At 32.9% G+C, this 21115-nt stretch overlaps 2 protein-coding genes across 4 annotated transcripts in view; both read left to right on the forward strand.

Annotated features, from left to right (window-relative positions):
* Window positions 1-1856: 1856 nt before the first annotated feature.
* Window positions 1857-18132, forward strand: LOC113523026 (uncharacterized). The gene is made up of 11 exons (XM_031914099.2): window positions 1857-1977; window positions 2983-3135; window positions 3250-3309; window positions 3774-3867; window positions 3995-4178; window positions 5381-5602; window positions 5687-5836; window positions 5902-5973; window positions 6308-6433; window positions 6772-6953; window positions 17979-18132. Exons 1-11 carry the CDS (start codon window positions 1857-1859, stop codon window positions 18130-18132), a joined length of 1518 nt encoding a protein of 505 aa, XP_031769959.2.
* The window catches only part of LOC113522653 (serine/threonine-protein phosphatase 2A regulatory subunit B'' subunit delta-like), a 175953-nt gene continuing 172929 nt past the window's right edge, over window positions 18092-21115 (forward strand). For all 3 annotated transcript variants that reach the window (XM_026908414.3, XM_052897635.1, XM_052897634.1), the window contains exon 1: window positions 18092-19294. In XM_026908414.3, coding sequence (XP_026764215.2) covers window positions 18404-19294 — 891 coding nt within the window. In that variant the 5' untranslated portion in view covers window positions 18092-18403. The remainder of the gene's footprint in view (window positions 19295-21115) is intronic.

Genomic DNA, 21115 nt, shown 5'->3' on the forward strand with positions numbered 1-21115 from the left:
ACTATTTTCTTTTCAGTTTTAGTATTGGATACGACTGTGGCAATTGACTTGTAATTGAGATTGATTATTTATTTATCTAATTATTATAAGTACTAATATGAGTAAAACAAGAATAGTATTTGGTTTCTGTGATCAAATACATACTGTTGACAGCACGACGTTTGCCGAATGACTTCTCTAGGCGCCATTATGAATTTAAAGCTTTCATGTGACCTTTATAAATAAGAATATATTAAATAATAATTTATATCCTGCTTAGATATATAACGTCGTTGCTTTATTATCTTATAAACTTAAATTATTTGTTCAAGTGTAAAGGAAATTTACTTTTTGTGTATATCACCTTCTTTGTTATTTATAGAACGTCGACGTCTCCCCCAGGGACTTTAATAGAGAAAATATAATAAATGTTAAAATGAATTGGACAAAGGATGTGATTATAATAAAAAAATACCTTTATATATAGATGAAAAAATACCTCTTCACCCGCGCAAATACTTTAGTCTTGCAAGGCTGGCATGCGGAGCTGAAAAATTTTAATAAAAACATTTATGGAAAATCATAATTTATATTATACATTCGAACTCATTTTTGTAATAAAACATGAGTGGTAATAAAGGATACCTACCGACTCCTGGTAGATTATCACAATAATTTATTGGTGCTTTTAAAACTAAAGATAGAAATCGCATATTGACGATTCTTATAATATGAAGATTTTCAGTTACAGTACAGTACTCTCTAATTTCACTGAAATTTTTTTGAAAGCAGAACCCAAGGCACTGGTGAGCAAGAGAGAGAGAGAGAGAGAGAGATATGCAGACGACTACACAAATCTCCCTACAGTAGACATATATTAATTAAATGTATATGCTATTAATATTTATTTATATACATATTTTTGGTGAGTTTTACAGTTTTTACCAATGCACTCAAAATACATACATTAAAAATTAAAATATCAAACAATATAATAATACAATATTGAAATAATAATAATAATAATAAAAATCTATTTATGTTATATAAAGTAAATATTAATAATGCATTTCTGCTTAATTTGTTACCGCTCTGCAAAACTCTGTGGCAGTACAGTGAAATAAGTCCAGATTGGAATTGAATTGAATATTTTGTTGCGCCTCACGAGACGTACGTAATGGAGGAGGAGAAGTATATTCTATAGCACGGGTAGATTATTAGTTTTATGTACTGCTAATGATTTCCATTTCTACTTTTTATATAGACCTGTATATTCGGAATCTAAATAATATCTAATATAATAATTTAATTAATATCCAATTGATATATACGTAAGGTAGAGAAACAAGAATTTTAGGTATAGGCTACGGGAGAGTCTTATCATGTGCGTAGAGTGACGACAAGAATACCTGCTTCTGAATTTTTTTTTTATACAACTTAGAATGACAAACAAACTGACGGCCCACCTGATGGAAAGTGGTAACCGTCGCCTATAGACTCAGGTGTTATTCCTCTGTACCCTGTAAATTCACGCCATATCCCACCCTTCAAATCGAAATACAGCCATGCAAACACAACTGCTTCACGGTAGAAACACGAATGGGACAGAGGTACCCAAGCAATCGACTTTTGTACAAAGTCTCCCTCTGGTGATTCTTGGTAATGAGAAGTTGTATATAGATTTGCGTCTTGTTCATATTTAGAGAGTAGCGATCTTATCATTGATCATAATGTAATTGTCACAGTAACTGGTATAATATACACTTCATATTATATTTTATCCTAATTAAGGAATATTTTACTAAAATGGATTTTTATAATTTCATAGCCAACTTGAGTGAGTAGATATGGATCAGTTGTAAAATATTACAAAGCAAATGGTGTCGTTAGTTATGATTAGTTATCAATTATTCTTGCAATGGTGTATATATTCAAGTGTACTTGGTTATATGAAGAGTATTTATACTATTACAGACATAAATCAAGATGAATTGAAAGGTAAGATTAACTATTATTAATTCAGTGTATAGACTTAAAAGAAGGATGACATATTTGGGATAAAAGAAGTGCAGTTCTTGCAGTACCTGTTCTCTGGTGATTAAAAGTATCTATATGGATTTTAAAGTATGGTGAAAATATAAATAAAATTAAACAATATAAAAAAATCCTTTCTACAAACAACGAATAATAACATAATAATATTCATATAACATTCATAATAAATAAATCAAGTTTATTACATTGAACTAAATACATTATGAAAATAAAAATATATCGAACTTTTGAATGTATGAAATTTGTTAGATAGAAAACCTAAATAGAGAAGAGCGTGAGTATTTACCAGAGAGAGACTTTGTACAAAAGTCGATTGCTTGGGTACCTCTGTCCCATTCGTGTTTCAAACGTTAAGCAGTTGTGTTTGTATGGCTGTGTTTCGGTTTGCATGGCGTGAATTTACTGATTACAGAGGAATAACACTTGAGTCCTCAGAAATGGCAACGGATGGGGGTATCATGGGCGAAACAGTATACTCTGTTATGTCCATGGTACTGCTCATGTCTATAGGCGACGGTTATCACTTTCCATCAGGTGGATCGTCAGCTTGTTTGCCATTCTAAGTTGGATAAATAAAATTAAAATTTAATACCTACGACAGTGATTAAAGTACCGTTAAAGTTGACACCAGAGGACCTACCATAAACTGTTTTTTGAAATTTCGGAACCGAACGAAACAATGTCCAAGAAATTATATTTTAGGATTTTTAATAAAATGTGAAATTACATTATATTAAAAATCCTAAACTATTGTTCTTTGTACTTTTGTGGTAGGATTTATGATGAACGTAATGCCAAGCTTATTTCTTTATAAGCAAAAACACGAAATTGAATTAGAAAATTTGGAATTTCGTATCATGGTAGACTGCCCGTATTAAATCACTGAATGTGAACCTTATACGTATAATATGCAATTGTATGCCTCCTTTTACCTGTGTTTCATTAAAGATTCCCATTGCAAGAGTTACGAAGCACCTTTACAACTTAACTATATAAAGCAAAAGTTAAATATGCCTGAACATCTGCAAGTTACGACGGCCCGATACAACACGAGTGGCATTGCTTTTGGGACAATCCCTACAGCAATTAATATCAAAGAAGGTTACCGTAAACAGTATTTATTTGTTACTTTTCTAAGTATACCATATTTTAGTAGTTTGTTTAGGTACAACATTAATCTTTAATAATTTGTAATAATTTCATGTTAAATTTCAGATCCCATTATAACATTTAACAAACAAATACATAGATTTCTTTTTGGACATAAAACCTACGGTAAGATAAATGTAAACATAATGAACGATTTAATTATTAATTTTATAATATTTTTCTTGTATTTTTCAAAATATATTATTTTATTTTATTTATTTATTTAACACTTTATTGCACCAACAAAACATGATTTGTTAAACAATTTTCAATACGTATAGTGTAGTACAAAAGGCGGTCTTATTGCTAAGCAATCTCTTCCAGACAACCTTTGGGTAGAACGAATTAAAGCATAAATAGGTAGGTGGCGCGTTAAAAAAAATAGATTTGTAAAAAATAATATCTGTGACAGCATAGTCATATACACATACATAAGTAAACACATATACCTATGTTTTTTCTCCTATTGTATTATAGGTGGCTATTATAAATGCTAATTTAATAATTATATTAAGTCATATAAATTTCTTTGGTGCTCAGCTTTATAATACAAATAAATATGTAAACATGAGTAGACTTCAATTTTTCAGATGATATTATAAAAATGTCTAACGTTCAAAAGTTAAAGCTCGATGAATTCGGTACAGATTCTCTGATTCAGTATCCAAGTGGAAACATAATGAGGTAATTCTAGTTATATAATAATATGTAATAAGTCAACTGAAATTTTTGAATATATAGTTCCGTAGTTAACTTCAAAATCCATTTAGCTTTTATTCGTCACTGATTCATGCACTTAAACGTTTTTTAGAGCCGAACTATTTGAGAATAAAAGTAGTGTACATATGCCAATATCTGAGTATATGCATCGAGGATATTGTAATTTAAAAATCACCAAGGATTATATGCAGACGGCTGTAAACGCTTTCTCAATATTTCTGGAAGGAAATTTGGACGATATTTTGCGATTACCACCTATGTATGTATTGCGTTCGGTAAGCAATTTTTAAATTATTCCTATATAATTATGTCCGTTTCACTCTAAAAATTAGAATTACTTTAAAAAGAATAAATTATTCTGTTATTTACATTTATTCTCTGTCCCATTCGTGTTTCAACCGTAAAGCAGTTGTGTTTGCATGGCTGTGTTTCGGTTTGAAGGGTGGGATATAGCATGAATTTACTGGGTACGAAGGAATAACACCTGAGTCCTTAGGAATGGCAACGCATGGGTGGTATCATGGGCGAAACAGTATAATCTGATATGTCCATGGTACTGCTAATATCTATAGGCGACGGTTACCACTTTCTATCAGGTGGGCCGTCAGCTTGTTTGCCATTCTAAGTTGTATAAAAAAATAGTGAGATGAGCGTAGTTAATATTAATTTTGTTAGAATTGAAGCAGTTGTCTATTGTAGACTGCATTCCGAAACATTTATCTATTTTATTTATAATTATTAAAAAAAGTTATTATGAGGATGGCTTATGGGAATATATCAATAAAAGGCATTAACTATATAGATTTTATTATAGTGCGACAATTATTAGGAGATGCCATTAAGACACGATATGGATGCGATAATAGATATTCCAACATGACAGATGACAAATGTCACAGACTATATATAACATACATGTGATGCGTTCCTATCATAACTATGTAATAAAACAAATATTTGTGTATATAACAAGGCATTCTCCTTTACGTTAATAAGTTGGTATGAAAATCTGTGTTTCTAAAAACATCTACTAGAGGCGCAGCTAAGTTTTCAGTAGAGAAAAAAAAAATATTCAAGTTACAGGCGTCCATAGGCCATTCCCGTTTACTATCAGGTGGTTCGTAATGCTTGTTTGCCACTATAGCGGTATAAAAAAAGTAAACTAAATATAAGCATTTTTACACTATATATATAGTCACTATTTTATTATTCCACTGTCCAACTCAACTGTTGCTTTTTTCATACAAAATTGCATTTACAACTTATAAATTTCTATTTGTACGGACTACCAAACAGAACAATATTTATTTATCCAAATTAATAGTTAATATTATTCTAAATATTGCATTAAATTATATGTCAAATATAGTGAAATATAGATATGTCAGACTCAATTCATAATATTGCAAATAAATATCACATGCATGACCATTTCAACAAAATATAATTTGCAATAGGCTTGCTATACTATTCGTAGGCTCGTACCATAGCTATGATGAAGATCGGCCGTGAAAAACTGGCAGCGACGTGGACTGTGGTGAAGGCCGGCAATAAGCCTAGTAGTATTTCTTACCAGACTCTTGAGATGTACCGACCATTATTCAAGTATTTGAATGGAAGGGAAATTGCCCGGCTCAATTTGAGCGATGATAGAATACTTATGTATATTGGTACACACGCTGATCTTAATAGACATCAGGTCACATATATTTTTTATTTTTCATATAGTTACTTTTTTTTTTATTTAGTAATATTATATCTACAAAATTTTTATTAAAAATAGGTAGGCGTGGTAGCCAGCAAATATATACAACTGAATAAGAATTGGATGCAACCGAAATATCTAAATATGATGAACAATTTGCTATGCGGTGTACCTATGACCTTTATGAGAAAAATTCCCGAAAACACTTATTTGCAACTCGCTCATCAGGTAAGTTAAAGAATATTATTAAATTCAAAATAAAGCAAAGACTATTTATAATTTAAATTCTTCAGGTGTTTTATCACATCAGAGCGTGTGATCCGTTGCAACGAAGATTCTATCTAGCGATGATGACAAAAACTCAGGTGAAATTATATTTATAATAAAATGTTGTATAAATTTTCGATTTATAAATACCTACTTCATATTTATATGTACTACATCTTCTTTATAACCGACTCGCTCCGGCTTCGCATAGGTAGATATTTAGATTATCATTTTTAAATAAAATACAGCCTTTGAGATTAGACAATGAAGCTATCTATGGATAAAAGTATTTTTATTCCATTTATTTATTTATATATTAATTATAAACAAAAAATCTAATCTATTCACTTCATTATATTAGTCTAGACACTCCTTTACTTCCCAATAATGAAATTATTTACATTTACAACTTGGCTAATAACATTTGTCCAGGCACTAGGAAAATCGTACAGCTGGAGTGCTCGAGATGTTTCTCGCTTAGGTCTGCTATTAGCCGAAGTAGAAGGACCTGCTTTTAGTGCTATTAACCCTGAAGCTATGTCTGGTATCACAGCACAGGTTAGGAATCATGTATTTTAATCAATTTATGTTTATAAATTTATATGTTTTACAATTGAAATGAAATTTATGGGCTTTGTTATTAGTTACAGTTTAAGTAGTTAGTTATAGATAGGATCATATATATTTACTTTCTTATAATCCATAGCATTTCCTTCATTTGACGTGTGACACTGTTCTATATAATGAATTTATTCGATAATAATATTCAAGTAAGCATTATTCGAATCATAGTCTTACTTGTACGATATTATATGTAATAGTTCTTTAACAGTGGTTTAATATCTTTAACCATAATGTATTCTAAATAATAAGGCATGATATCACTTTCCTATCAGATAATGATGGAAATACCGCCACAAACTTTAAAATACATCACTGAAATGCAGCTGCGTTACATTGGACAGAAACCTCTCAATATACTTGCAAAGAAATTGAAAATGTTTCAAGAAGAACATCATGAAAACTTAGGATATTCTATAGTATATGATCGTCGCATAGCCAAACTCGGTATTGCTATGTACGCTGCTTTCATTAGGTTTAACATTTAGCTATAAAAAGTTATTTTAATAAAACGTCTAAAGGAATATTATCTTTTAATCAATTTAAAAAATTATAACATTTAAGGACACGTAGTGGAGGTAGGTGGAATTTGTAATGGTCATCAGCGTGACATCTTATGTCTAAGTGAAAAATAATAATTTACTTTAACTGAACTCTGTTTAACCTTAAAAAAATATTATCATAGCATAAATAAAATTTTACCATATTGTTACACCATTCTGTTTGAGAATATTTGTTAATTTGATGTTTCATTGGCGTCATTAACCGTTCTGCTGTATGTACTTCATCTGTTGTATGTTCTTTTGTTGTTATAACACATTCGGGTACAGTATTTTCTTCTTCAGATATAACCACTCTTCGTTTTGTCATAGCGCATTCATTTTTATTCTTGTCTTCAGTATAGTTTAAAGTTGGAGTATTAAGAATTTCCGTTACTTCATTATTATTATTTATTTATACCATGAATTTCTTTTCTGTGTTACCTAACTCAGTTGTTGTGTAAGAACCTTTTTTTACACAATTAATAATATTATTTGATTCTATATTTTGCGTAGTTTGAACTTGTTTGTCTGTTTTATGATTTTCTTTTTCACAATTACACCTAATATCTGGCACAAAAAAATATTTAAAAAATAATATGAAAGTTGTTTGAATATAATTACCTTCTAAAATTATCATCACCACTTGTATCATCATTGCTCTTTAATAGTATTACAACATATTTTATGTTGTCACTACAAGTTGATGCAACGTAAATTCTATTGGAGTCATGGAGGTGGTTAAGATCGTTACAAGTAAAAAGGGAATTTTTTGATTAGGTTGACTTTGGTTTAATTCACTAAGAATCATCTGTAATACTTTATTTTGCATAAATATACCTTCACCGATATTCGACTGTGAACTATTTTCTCGTAATTTATTGTTATATAACTGCAAATTTTGTATATTGTTATTCATTTTACCATTTATATATATATTTATACCAGTCGTGCAATTTTTAACTTGTACGTTTAATTTTAAATTAACCATATCTTCTTTTTTCATAAGAAATGTAGTTGGATTTGTAATAGTTTCAGAAGATTTTACGATGTTTGCTAATTCTTGGGCCAGTTTATTAGAGGTCACATTTTTCTGCAGTCGTATTCTGCTGTTCCTTCTAGAAGTAATTTTATTTTGTATCAATGTGTATGTGTTCAGATGTGTATTCTTGGACGTATCAATGTGTATGTGTTCAGATATGTATTCATTTACTTATTCTTAAACGGACAACAATACACCCCGTATTGTTGTCCGTTTAAGAATAAGTAAATGTCGATTGCCTTCCAGTCTATACTACTGTTTGGTGCCTTAGCTTCATCCATTTTTAATCGAATACTCATTAATCATTTTCCATTAAGATAAAACGTTTTATAATTTATTTATGATATAAATGATATGAACAGATTAAGAGAAAAAGTTTTAGCAATCTGATTAGACAAGTTTTCTACTGTATTAAACTAAAATAATATTTTCTAACTGTGAATTATTTTTTACTCTGAAACATTGTCGTCACATTTACAAAAGTTATTATTTCTATTAAATAAATTTTAAATAAAAAAAGTATAAAAATGCTCATATGGTCATTAGTTCTACCTCCTGTGTCAGATGTCAATATCATAAAGTATAGATTTCAAGATTGTCAAACATAGAGTACGCAACTTTCTTTTAGCAAGGAAATAGAACTTTTTTTTTATGTAACTTAGAATGACAAACAAGCTGACGGTCCACCTGATGGAAAGTGGTAACCGTCGTCTATAGACATGAGCAGTACCATGGACATAACAGTGTAAACTGTTGTCTCCCATGATGCCCCATGCGTTGCCATTCCTGAGGATTCAGGTGTTATTTCCCTGTACCCTAAAAAACACTGCCATATCCCACCCTTTAAACCGAAACGCAACCATGCAAATATAACTGCTTCACGGTAAAAACACGAATGGGCCAGAGGTGCCCAAGCAAACGACTTTTGTACAAAGTCTCTCACTAGTTCAAACCAACATTGAAAAATTAAACAAGAAGAGTAACAAAATATTGAAGTATAGATATCTATGATAACATGGCACGCCTCTTAAAAATCCAAAGAATAAAAAATTTGTGAGTAAAATATTTACAAGATTTCGATCAAGTTCAGAAACACAAACAGAACACCACGTCTTTACCATATATGATCATAATTGAAGTAAAATATTACAGAGGCGTGCCGTATTAACGTAAACAGTTTAATGTTTTTTTTTTCTTAATTTGTGTACTCGTACAAAATATTTAGACAAAAATCGTGTTCATTCATTTGAATTGGAAAGAAAATTTGTCCGTACTAATATAGTGTTGTGTAATTATATTAATATTATAAATTATAAATATGACAATTTATGTGTGGCATGTTATTGGCCATCAAATACGCCATTTATATAACTGGCCGTCAAAATCCGTCTTTTATATTTTATACTGATTTTCTATTGTCTTATGGTTTACAATTCTGTCATAGATAGTCTTTATGTTTTCCTACCGATGAAAACGTGATAAAAGAGAACTGCAATATCAAGTATTTTTATTATCAACCTGTTTCTCTTAACATGTTTAGGATATATGAAACTCAATTATAATGAAACAGCTTAACAGATTTGTAATAAACTTGATACTCGGGTGGAATATACTGTAACTTAACACAGTATTCTTTATATATTATTATTAATAATAATTTTTTATTTAAAACAAAAAAAATTGATTACAATATTATTGAAAAATTATGATATCCGTAGAAGTATAAAACTGTGTCGCGAATATTAACGCCCTCCTCATTGCAGGATTCCAAAACAAACCAAGTAAGACGGAAGTATATTGATTCACGCGGATTAAGCCATGGAATATTGCTAGTTTACAATACAGGTTGATTAGTTAGGGCGAAACGGCCAGTACCCTCACAATGTGATTTCATTGCTCTTTCCGTCGAGGTCAACGGTCACCGCGCCCTGTAGGGTGAAGCATATTTGACATTTTAGTTATGCATTATTTCCCGCTTCCTTTGTTTTAAACTACTAGGTATACATATTTTTATATATTTTAAATACACTATCGGGACTTGATACGTAGTACGATGATTGGGGCTTGCCGCGATGAAAAATTTTGCAGGTAAATAGTAGCTACATACCTACTTCTTTATTGTTGACTTTTCGATGTTGTTTACACCACGTCTTGTTCACGACAAGACGCTAAGTCCTGATAGCGTATTTGAATATGTGTAAACAATGCGAAAGTATAAAATTATTTATGATCGGGATTTAATGCAATGAAAAATTAAATTTAAAATTTATATCAACAACGCTAAAATTTAAAATTATTTACTTTCGTACAATTTGTAAAAGAATACAGTTTAGAAACGAGGAGATTCTTAATTCGACTGGGTATATTTTTTTGTATAGCTTAGGTATATTTTGTATGCAATATCTTTGCCAGTTCTAAAATTATTTTTATGCAATTTGAAATGGCATACGAGGTGAGGGCGTCTCTGACAGCTACAGTAAGTGATAATTGTCGCATGCAGACATAAATAGCACCTAATGAATAATACTTCTCAAAATACATTGCTGTGGCCATGATTATGGTAACTCTTTCTGCAATAAATAGCAACTTCCTTGTTAGTCCCATATTAATTTCGTTTCTATTGAATTTACTGATTAATGCGAGTATTTGATGACTATGATGATATAGAGCGCATACTGTCCCTCCTTCAGCTTTCAAGATTCTTGTAAGGAATTGTAATCTCATAAGTATTTGTGAAAGTATAGCATACTATAAAATCTAGAAATTCATTTTTCGAAGTTTCCTTAACTAAAAAAAGTATACAAAGCAGAAATGTAGTTAATAATGTATCTATAATATGCAGTTACATTACGTCATTGAGTTCATCGTATCATTGATATACAAAACAACTTTAGATGCATAAACGGATACTAACAACGATTTTGAAAATAGAATACGTTCAGCCATATTATACACTCATTTATAAACATTCAGTGATGTTGTTGATGATGGTTGTAGGCAAACGCGCCGAAATGTTTTTACTTCGTAAAAATATAACTATACATAGAGTTTTATATTTACAATTTTAGTCTACTCCACTCATGTTCTGTTCCGCGATAATAATTTTTTTTTCACACATTTATATGAGTACATTTTGTATAACAATATATTTTTTTTTGCAACTTAAAATGGCATACAAGCTGACGGCCCATCTAATGGAAAGTGATAACCGTCGCCTATAGACATGGACATAACAGAGTATACTGTTTCGCCCATGATATCCCCCATGCGTTGCCATTCCTGAAGTGTTATTCCTCTCTATCTTGTAAATTCACTACCATATACCCTTCAAACCGAAACAAAACACAACTGTTTCACGGTAGAAACACAAATGGGATAAAGGTGCTCAAGCAAACGATTTTGTACAAAGTCTCCATCTGATATATCTAGGTTCTTATATACGAGTATATCTAGATTTTTATATCTATGTAAACTGTTCCAGAAATGGTATAATCAATATTCACACGACCATACCAATGTTACAGAAGTGAAAGGAAATTAGCATTTTTTTTAAGCACAAAACTTATTTAGACTTCCTGTTTTGCATATACTAATAAACTGCTTAGTTTCATGGGTATGGTTTTCATTGTTTGTTTTGTCTACGTAGGTACACTCAGTTCCGTACAGTCGACGTCAGATTTATAAACACAGTCATTTGATATGTGGCAATGAGTGTTGGTGAAAAAAGTCTAAAAGGTTATTTATTATTCAGGGAAATGTAAAAATTGCTTATGTAAATAGAGACAGCAATATATGCAATTATATAGTCTACATATTAATACAGGACGTAGTCTTTTTCATTTATTTAGTTTAACCGTTTAAGTGAGATTGTGTAACAAATATTCAAATATTTAACCTACATATGTGCCTGATATATACCAAACTAGGTGGTGTTTAATATAGTAAGTACTTCACAGTTCGCGGGTTCGACTCCTGCACAATACATACATTTGAATTCATGACTATGCCTGTTTATATTGGTCTGGTTGTTTTCCATTTACAATATGATTTAATTTAGTTCATTGGGTAAAATGCTGAATAAAAACGGCGTGGATTCTTCTTCATGTTTGTTACGACTGCGTTGGGTAGTAAGGGCCTCTTCTCTGTTCCTTACTTGATATATATGTATGTGTATATATTTTTTTATGGTGCAAGATCTGTTTAGTATGTAACTTTTTTATTTATTTATTATTACAAAAATACAGAATTACAGAAAGTATGTTATATTAGCGTTCAAGAATCACGTAGGTTTATATTAATGCTAAATATATTAAGATTACTGTATTTAGCATTAGCATTAGCTGATTTATAATATTAAAACTAGATGGCGCTGTTTATTTATTATTAATACATATAAAAATACAGGCGAATTGAGAAAAGGAAATTTTCCATTTGAAGTCTCTTAAAAAGATAAATATTTTTAACTATGATTAACTTTAAGAGTACATATTATGGAATAAAAACTATATATAGGTTATATTATACACTATAATCAATCTTGTTTCTTCCCAGTTTTCGTCGACAGGAAATAACATCCCGATTCTGGCGGTACGATCGTGATGTGACGACTTAAAAGTGCTTGTAAACAGGTCTATTTAAAGAACAACCATTCATATACTGTCTTATTTTTAACCGACTTAAAAATAATGAGATTCACAACTCAATTGTATTTTTAAGCGATACCAGGAAGAAGGTTCTGATTTAAGCTTGTATTTTTTGTCTTTATGTTAATATGATATCTTTGTTAATTTTAGATCGATATCATTGAATCGATAATAATTATTTTTAAGTTGATAAGGCATATTAATTTTATCATCAATCGTCATTATCATCTGTGTTATTGAAGAGTAAAAAAAATATTAATCTAAATACAGACGATTCGAGAGCCTTCTTCTTTTTGGAAGTTATCGTTTTCATTTTTATTAAACATCAAAGGCATTCAATGATGAAAGAATTAGACGGTTGAATGAATCGGATTTTCTCACATCACGCTTATCAACCCAGTCACTTGGGGGAAAAGGATTGTTAGTAAAAAGGTAGAATAGTCTTATTGCTAGCAACATACTCTACCAAGTCGACCTCTGCGTGGTCACCCCTGGAAAGTGAAGGATAATAGATGAGGTTGAAAACAGATCTGTTAACCAATCTTAATAAATTAAACAAAAAATAACCACGTTTTGGTTTCCAAGTGGAATAGAGTGGAGATAGACCTGATGGGATGTATTGCTAGCAATGGACTCATTAGACCTCATTATTATTAATCCCTTTCCCCTGGCTTATTATACTATTTATTCTTATACCAACACCATCATTAGATATTAAACGGGAGAGTAAATGCTATAGAGTAAGTACATTAGGCGCTAACTGTACGTGCCTATTATTATTTGAAACAATTTGTCACGGCGTCTAGCTTCGATGCCCATTGTTGGGTTATGACACTCGTGGAGAGCTAATTTGCATTTTAGTTTTCACTTTTTTGTTGTTGGCAGTATATAAACACTTAGAGTTGGTTCTTACGTGCAGATCAATTTTATAGCATTATCTCAGTAAATAAATGCGATAGTTTGTGTGAATGTTTGAATGGATATTTGTTACTCTTTCACATAAAAAGTAGTGTATATATTTAAATGAAATTTGATACTAGTAAATAAGTTATTAACTTACAACTTAACCTTAACTATTTAAGTATGATTGATTTGACAGTTACAGTGTTTTTCTACGACAACTTTCAATTTTTTTCCCGCATAATGACATGTTTTGGCCACAGGTTGACCGGGAGAGAATGCTATATAGTATTAAGTCAGCATTTTGTACCAAGAGAGAGAGAGACTTTGTACAAAAGTCGATTGCTTGGGTACCTCTGTCCCATTCGTGTTTCAACCGTGAAGCAGTTGTGTTTACATAGCTGTGTTTCGGTTTGAAGGGTGGGATATGGCGTGAATTTACTGGGTACAGAGGAATAACACCTGAGTCCTCAGGAATGGCAACGCATGGGGGGTATCATGGGCAAAACAGTATAGAATATACTGTTATGTCCATGGTACTGCTCATGTCTATAGGCGACGGTTACCACTTTCCATCATGTGGGCCATCAGCTTGTTTGCCATTCTAAGTTGTATAAAAAAATTTTTTTTTGTAATGTGGTAAATAAAGAATATATAAATAAATTGAGTAATAAACAAACATCTTTAAAACTTTCACCTTTATAATATTGTAGTAAGATGTAAAAGATACTTTGTTTGTTTGTTACCTCCTAGTGTTTTAACGACTTAACCAAACGTCATGAAATTTGGTATCTCTACACACAGTAATCGGTTGTTTTTTACTCAATGGTGTTTAACTAGCTCAATGCATTTGAATGAAATTTAGTATACAGACGGATCGTTATCTTTGATTTATATATAGAAATAATAAGTCGAAAAGAAAAAAAACAGTAAACATATAGTAAAAAAAGTTGGTATATAATTGTACTTATGGTTTACATTTATTATTAATATTTGTTTTTTTTTTGTGGTTACAGAAACTACAAAAATTAAGTAGGTACTGTTTTAATCGACTTGGACGATTTTTCTTTATAAACGCATATAATGCGATCTCTTTTCCAATTTTGAACTAAATTTGATCATTATCATTGCAATCGATATAATCTTTGACATACGTAGTACCAATAGGTTTTTTGTAGCAAGTCTTTTGTTTTTTCATACAGTAGTATGTTAAGTTTTTTTGTTTTAATGGTTGATAATTTAATAGTAACCCTGCCTGCGCTAAGGGTATTCGCTGACGGGGAACTAGTGGGGGATGATAGGTGAGATAAAAAGGCAGGTCAGTTAGCCCATCGTGATGAATACACCTGGTTGAGTATATTGCTAGCAACAGAGGGGCTACCATGAAATGTTTTCCGAAATTTCGGAGCCGAACGAAACACAAATTTGATGTTAAAATTACATAATACATGACGTTTAAAATTATTTAAAATGTTAAAAAATCGTTCCTCTGAACTGTTACGATAGGATTTATGATAAACGAAATGTTAAGCTCCTTTTACTGGATCGATTTTGGTACGAACAAAAACATGGTATTGAGCCCGAACATTCGGAATTTCATTTCATGGTAGACCATCAGGGCCCTTAGTTTCCATTACTAACAATCCCTTCCTCCCAGTTTGTTAAGTTGTGACTCTTAACTAGGTCAGTCTTTTAAAATTTAGGTACTTATTAATATGTTAATAAGATAGTATTTATTTTCAATAGTTGCGGTAAATTATCACTACAGTAACATGTAATTGGCTAATTGGAACATCTTGGAATAACCGCATGTTTATTTTAATAAATGTGGGTTTATACGAATAAGCGGATAACCACAAAAGCTTGACTCGAAGGTTATCGGCTGCATGATGTAGTTTATTTTTTTTTTAGATGGGTCCTTGGCTCGGGTGCATATATATTTGTATATTTTTATCAGTTTTAAACAATTCTTACTAATATTATAAACATGAAAGTGAGTTTTGTTTATTTGTTTGTTATCTCTTGAAATATGGCATCTTGGCTTATCTATACTAAAATTACATATAAAATTAGCGTCACATTTTGGTTCTTTTGTTTTATACCACTGATGTGGCAAACAAGCATGCAGCCCACCTGATGGTAAGCGGTAACCGTAGCCTATCAACGCCTGCAACACCAGGGGTATTCTTACCTCTTTACCTCCCTTTTGAAGAATTTTTTGGTGCTTTAATGGCTCAACCAATCGTCATGAAATTAAGTATGAATGTAGTATTCGGAACGCTATTTTTTATCCTGGTCAATAGACGTTCCAAATGAAAGACATAATATTTACGTAATGCGAAAGTGAAACGATGTAGGTGTAAGCGGAGGTCTATATTAATTTATAATAATTCATCATTTCCACTGGTGTGGAGGACAAAATGATGAAGGTAAAGTTAGATTTGTTTCTTTTTTTATATCACAAAAATGGTGAACAGGCATACAGCTCTTCTGATAGTAAACGGTTACTATAGCCTATGGAGTTATGGACGCTTGCTGCACTATAAGTATCACGAGCGCGTTTGAAGAAACCTTAATAATTGTTTACCTATCGTGGTGAATTCATAAGGAGATAACTAAGTTGATTTCCAGGAGAGCGCGCGTGTAGATCAACCTGATAGTATACAATCTCTTTTCCCTGATAACAAGTACTTCTGGATATAGATAGAATCACTGGAACTGGTGTGTATATATGAGACGAGTTACGAAAGTGGATGAAAAAGAAATATACGTAGAGATACAAGTCTTGAAATACATTGATTCCTTCTGTGTGTATAGCGTGGCATACGGCAGTGTATTATTTTAGTGAGCTAGAATGGGATGGTAACCCCGCCTGCGCTATTGGTATACACTGGCGGGGTACAAGTGAAGGATGATAGGATCGGATCAGTTAGCCTATCGTGAGGAATTCTACAAGAATTAAATACGACGGTTTCCAGGGAACCGCGTGGAGGTCGACCTGGTAGAGTATATTGCTAGAAATGAGACTGGTAGACGCCATTACTAACATATTATAACTTACTTACATATTCTAAAAATGTTATAACCATTTTTAATACGCCTCTATTCAAAATATCGATATTGGTAACAATCATGAAAGACCCAGCTAGTTTATAGTGTAATAATAATTTATAGATTTCATAATTTTTTTAAAAATGTAATATTTTTTTCAAGTGACTTCAAAAAAAAGGAGGTTGTCAATTCGCTTGTATTTTTTTAAGTTCGCTCGTCGTCATATCTATTTGAAAAAAAAAATAACTTTTTTTATGAAAGGATATACTTACAGATTGGTCTGCTTTAGTTTTTAAATAAAAATAACTGGTTTTGCCACAAATTAAGTCTGTTTTTTTTTGTGCACCATCACAACACAATCTTAAACTGTAGGTATATCATAGATTATTTTTTTCATTTTCTTTTTTCCAACTAGGACAAGACAAGAGCGTACATTGCCACCAGTTCATCGAAAGTGTAAAAAAAGTAAAAAGTAGGGGAGGATGTAAATAAATATACGTGCGTGCTATTTGCGGCGCGAGGCGCGTGCGCGACGCGGCGCCGGCCGTCGCAGCGCCCGTCATAGATTCGGTAGCTTCAGACGTGCCGTAAACAAAGGACTACGACCTAGACTATGTATATTTGTATGGGTGACTTCACTAGGAGAAATGTCCAAATATATGGTATTCATGACGTGGTATGTGTGGCTGGATGGTATAATAAAATAATTTTATGTCATGTCTTCACTGTTCTTCGCAGTTGGTGGACGATTTTATAAAGTATTTTTTCACATATGGCCACGAATGCTCATTAAAGCGGACGCACTTTAGCAGAACTATTATGTCATCTGCTTTTAACTGTAATTTATTCAAGTTGGTATGGACAGTTACACCGATTTATGTATTCGTAATAGGTATATTTTTTACGATTATTTGACTGGCATATATTTTATATTATGTATATATCAATTTAATATCTTTAATCGAAATCATTCAAATTCTTGAAGAATCTAAATTCGCAGAAAATATAAAAAATAAGTTAATACCAAGCTGTCCTGTACCATTTCGTATTAAATAAGCTTTGATCCTCACTATGTAGTTGCTCTGCCTTTTAATATGCATTCCGCCCAACTCGAGTAAACTCAAGGTCGTGATTTATTGTAACTTTAGATGCTCTGAATGCATGTTCATGACGACTGACTGAATTTTATTGATGGAGCATGAAAGAAAAGTAAAAAATACGCACTGTACTTAGCACAACAAAGGGCGCTGTTATTAAAATTATTTATTAGAGATAAAGATGATATTAACAATTATATGACAATCCAGGAGGCCAGGGTCAGGAATAAGGAGATGGTCACAGAGGGCGGTGCACGGGGCCGGAGGCGCGGGCCGCGGGTCGCGGCGCCTCTCACCGTCGCGCCGCGCCGCAGTCCGCGCGAGGTGCCGCCGACGGTTCGTTGTCTACTCTGGTGTACCGTAGCCCGCATCGAAACACGCGATCGTCGCCTTTGTTTATTGTCATACGCGCGCTTCACTGCAGTCCAGCAGCAGCTGTTCACAGTGCCCCATCGTGTGTTGTTTCATCGTGTTAGTTTCATTAGGTTTATTCTGTGCGGTTTCAGTTAGCAGTGCGTATCAGCCAGTGCTTTTGTGTAATCAGCTGTGTGTGTAGATGGGGCATACGACGAGCCCCTGAAGCGGTCGGTGCGGTGCGCGCGCCTCCGCAGAGCTCGAGAGCGAGCGGCTCGACCATGGCGGCCACGGCCCGTCGTGAGATAGACACCGGCGAAGAGGACATCGCCGCTATCGCAAAACAAATTTCCGATCATGCTGAAGCCATTTACCAGACGTGGAAAGCGCGTGGCCTTGCGCCAACAGAAATATTGTCGTGTAGGCCTGCTCCAGGCATAAAACTGGCGGAAAGTTTGCGTACCAAACCGAAACCAGAGCCCAAGCCTGAAATTAAACAACGGCCAGACTTTAGGCGGGAGCATAGACCAGAATTAGTTCGTGAGCAGAGGCCGGATGTTAAGAGAGAGCGCTCTGATACGCGACGAGAGATCCGACCGGAGCCCGAGGGAGAGACGATAGAAGTGATATTACCTCCGGATTTGGTTCCTGAAAGAAACGGTACGGGTGGCGTCGGCGCAGGTGGACGGCGAACGGATCCTGCAGCAATGCGATTAGAAGTCGCTAGGGAGGAGGAAAGACTATTGAGAGCATTGCGTACAGGCGGTGTCGTAGCCGAACGTTCGGCCGAGAGGCCTGACGTAGTACCTCCGATATCGCTTGTAGATTATGCAAAAAGCCGGTATCAAGATAGATTGGATACTGGAGCAAGAAAGCCGGTAGCTGGTGCAAGTGGTGAACGACGAGCTTCCTTAGGGTCTCACGTCACAGAAGCTCGGTCCAAATTCGAAGCGCGCGCTCGTCGTGCGTCCAGCGCGGGCGCCGGTGAGACCGCTACGGCGTCCGCATCGGGAGTTACGCCTGTGCGCCCTTTCCTCACACGTGGGTCTGTCGCTGAAAGGGTGCTTATGTTTGAGCGATGTCCCAGCGAAGCCACTTTGGAATTAGCTAAAAGAAAGTCACCAGCAGCGACAACCTGGCGAGGGCCACACGATGTCATCAACAGAGCACAGGTATGTTGATATTATATTCAGTATTAAAAATGATTAAACTGCATTAAATAGAATTCTCTCCTGTAACGTAAGTTAGCTAGAATAACTATTTGGAAAGGCAAACAGTGGTACGAGTTCTGTAAACAGCGATTATTCGTAAATAATGTTTGTTGTCACGTTATGATCATACCTACATAAAAGCATTGAGTAGCAGCAAGCTAAAGCCATCTCTGTCGCATGTGATATACTCGTAGTGTACATAGGGATATGTAAATACGGACTACAACTGTTTTGTATTATCCAGTACGTCATGTTTGACATCATCTTCATACTTTGTTACGTGAATATATAAATACAATTACAAACAGTTCGCTAGTGTTTAAAAAAGCAATTCATAATAACAGTCTGTGACTAATTTTATACTCGAAAAGATGGATTGAACAGTTGGCTGAAAAGTAATAAGTTCAGAGCCTAAGGTCACAGCCATATTTTATACGCCATGTATAATTGAATTTTGGTGTATGGTAACATTTTCACAGATTAAGGAAATTTATTAAGTATTTTAAAGAAAATATTAAAATTAAAAATCTTAAAATTTAAAGAAATTTTTAAAATCAAGAATGTAATTTCAAGGGTTTAAAACTAGGTTTTTTTAGAGTTATAAGAATAAAATAAAGTTAGTACATTCGTACATTTATTAAAAACACAAAGTATGATTTGCCCATTTTGATACAGAATGAGTCCAATGAACTATTTAGTTGGATGTTAAGTGTTATTCAATCGACGTGTTTCGTATCTCTCTATGTAGTTGGGCATATGATGTACGTAGTATGGTTTGGGTCAATGCATTTTTGACAAATTGCCAGTATGTTGCGCGATGTACTTACCCTGCTGTATGAAGCTATACGTTCTATAATTCTAAATGTAGGGCTTAATGTGTCTTTGTTAATATTTTAATGGATAATTTTAGTTTCAACCTTAGGTGTCAACTTTGTATTTGCTTTGTGCGAAAGTTTAACATTGTAATTGTAATGAACATAAAGGTTGTTTCTGAAATTATAAAAAGGTTGACCGGATATTATGAATTATGTATCAGGTATGTATATTAGGCCTGATTAATTGCTTCAGCATCACACGGATAAAATAATTATTTATTTTTTACATAACGTCTTTTTAAACATTAAGTTTCAAATAATTCGCATGTTACAAGACCTACAAAAATTCTCAATAATACCTATTACAATAAGAAATGAATTCTGTGGCTTTGAGAATTTTACCAGTACAATATAATACGTTTATTTGTGGATATTTATTGAGTATATTTGAATTATTTTATGTACCTACAGCTTGAGACGAAATATCCCTTTTTTTGTATCGAGTGTAGCAACATGTGATAAATAATATTCGCTTTCTGTTATCTAATTTAATCTGTATTTTATTTGGTATTTTGCATTGTGTCATAGTTCAAGTTCATATTACGTTTCAGTATCCTTCAATGGGGTCGCGAGGTCATCATGCGGTTACAATTTTGTTAGTTAACGTTTGAATTAACTTTTTTATCCAACCTAATTTAATTTTGCATCAAAATGATTATGTCGAACGATGCCGAACTTTACAGTTGGTAACTGGTTAATGATTGTTTTATATAGATATAATTAAACCAGACAATAGATACGGGGATATATTTCTTGTAATTGAATTCGTAATTACTATATTCTTGTTTGTTTGGATTAGTCATCTCAAAGGTACATTGTCGATATTAACTCTTTATAAAGAACAGTATTGAGAATAACGGATGGGATGATGATGATGAAAGAATTGTGCAATGTTTACGTCCATTCG

This window comes from Galleria mellonella, unplaced genomic scaffold (assembly GCF_026898425.1).
Source record: "Galleria mellonella isolate WM207_F2 unplaced genomic scaffold, CSIRO_AGI_GalMel_v1 utg38, whole genome shotgun sequence".
Classification (NCBI taxonomy): Eukaryota; Metazoa; Arthropoda; class Insecta; order Lepidoptera; family Pyralidae; genus Galleria; species Galleria mellonella.

Bases quoted from the DNA above. Each gene is read 5' to 3' on its own strand.
- LOC113523026 (XM_031914099.2), top strand. From the start codon at position 1,857: ATGGTGTCGTTAGTTATGATTAGTTATCAATTATTCTTGCAATGGTGT. The intron at 3,310-3,773 runs GTAAGATAAATG...TCAATTTTTCAG, and splicing joins TTTTGGACATAAAACCTACG to ATGATATTATAAAAATGTCT. The intron at 5,974-6,307 runs GTGAAATTATAT...ACATTTGTCCAG, and splicing joins CGATGATGACAAAAACTCAG to GCACTAGGAAAATCGTACAG.